Below are 1,771 nucleotides of genomic sequence, written 5' to 3'. Positions count from 1 at the left end.
CTAAGACAGACAAATATTATGAAAGTAAGAGCTTTCGCAACAACTGAAGCACTGCACGATACCTGTTAGTAAGAGTTGGGAAGTAAACGCCATGATACACATGGCCACGTTTGAAAATTAAACCACTGGGATCAGCCTCACGCGTTGAACTCGTTCGGTCGACCACTGAAAAAAAAGAAGGTTAGCATATAATAATGTATTAACGTTCAGTCTAAGTATAAAGTTTTATGATGTTATGATGAAAGATGTGCCTTGTGGACGGACCTTTCCGGGATAAAATGGCCGGTGCAAGGATGATGTTAAAAAAAAAGACTGACGTTAGCCATTTGTATCCGTGCCTCGTGTATCATAACTACCACAGCAAGATAATATGGTAGAGTATTGATCCTGATTGCGGAGAGGGGGTAGGGGAGTAGAGGTGGACAGGAAGACAGAGCGAAATCATATTTTGAATATGAAAAAGGGAGATGAAAGGCCACTTTATATGGCTGAGGATGACAGGACATACGGTGCCACTGATATGAAATCTGCCTTCATCAAAAGAAGATTTTTTCTACCTAGAACGTATTCAAATCAATTGAAATACAGCTTCTAATTTGGTCAAATATATTACATGGCGGATTGGATGCGCTCAACTTGTAATAAAGCAAAATGAGAAATGGAATAGCTGGGGTTGGAAAATATAAAGAAACATTAGTTGAAACACGAAGTAGGTGAGTTTCTAGACCGATTGCCTGTGTATTCAAGTTTCGTTTCTCTTTTCCTTTATCTTATCTACTCATCTTTTTATGTAACCGATTGTAACAGCCTTCAAATTATTCATAGAGTTAGAGTTCCCTATTTTTTCCATTATCTTATGTTAAATTTCAGGTCTATATCAGATTTTTAAAAATATGATCGCATTGCTGAAAATTTAATACTGCAAATTTTAATTTTCAAATTATATTAATGATAATCCGTCGGGCATAACCACTAACATTCATCTTCATATTTTATAATTCTGTTTATTCAGTTCTTATCAGCAGCGAAAGATTATACCGAATAGTAAACTAGGCTTGTAAATCTACGGAAAATTCCACCCACATTTCACTACCGGAGCCAAGAGTCCGTTTCGGGATATTTGATAGAGTTCTAAATTTGGGCACGCTATGACCATGTATCATATGTAACAAAGCTAGCAGCGAAATATGATGATGTTACACCCTAAATTTGTAAAGTAATACTAAAATATAATGTTATAGTCATATATCAACTGTCCCAAAGTATGTCCACGCCTCTGCACTTATGCTTGTTCGATTTATACAGATGAGTTGTTCGCGTTCAAATTCCTCACTCCCATAATGCATGGCAAGTAAACAAATATGATGGACGCCACAATCACGTTTGGTTTGTCCTATTATTGTTGAATCATTGTTAGATATTGTTTCATGCACATTTGTATTAAAGTGAATAAAATAAGTAAAAAATAAAATCGACGATTTTTTTTATTTATTGAGATATGACCAAACCAGTTGGATAACAATTACATGCCTGTTTTATCAGGTTATCTAAAAGACTTAAACTAATATTTTTTTTTATCCTATGACGTCTTTGAAATTTATATAAAAAAATAAATTCCTCTCAGCAACACGTTATGTTCTCTTAAGGCCCAACTACTCACGAAAAGTTTTCCTAGTTGTTTGCTTGTCCATCCCAGTTCAGTGGCATTACTCAGCGTATTAAATAAAGAATTATATAATATAAAAAAACATTCAATAAGGTAATATCAAAA

General features: G+C 34.5%; 1 protein-coding gene across 1 annotated transcript in view; it reads right to left on the bottom strand.

Annotated features, from left to right (window-relative positions):
* The window catches only part of LOC119585399 (adenylyl cyclase 78C-like), a gene marked incomplete in the record, with an annotated part of 159,642 nt that overhangs the window by 121,217 nt on the left and 36,654 nt on the right, over window positions 1-1,771 (bottom strand). Inside the window, 1 exon segment of the mRNA XM_037934062.1 lies at window positions 63-165. Within this exon segment, the coding sequence (XP_037789990.1) occupies window positions 63-165 (103 nt within the window).

The sequence above is a fragment of the Penaeus monodon genome, chromosome 19 (genome assembly GCF_015228065.2).
Source record: "Penaeus monodon isolate SGIC_2016 chromosome 19, NSTDA_Pmon_1, whole genome shotgun sequence".
Taxonomy (NCBI): Eukaryota; Metazoa; Arthropoda; class Malacostraca; order Decapoda; family Penaeidae; genus Penaeus; species Penaeus monodon.
The sequence above is the reverse complement of the archived record's forward strand: the minus strand, read 5'-3'. Positions and strand labels throughout refer to the sequence as shown.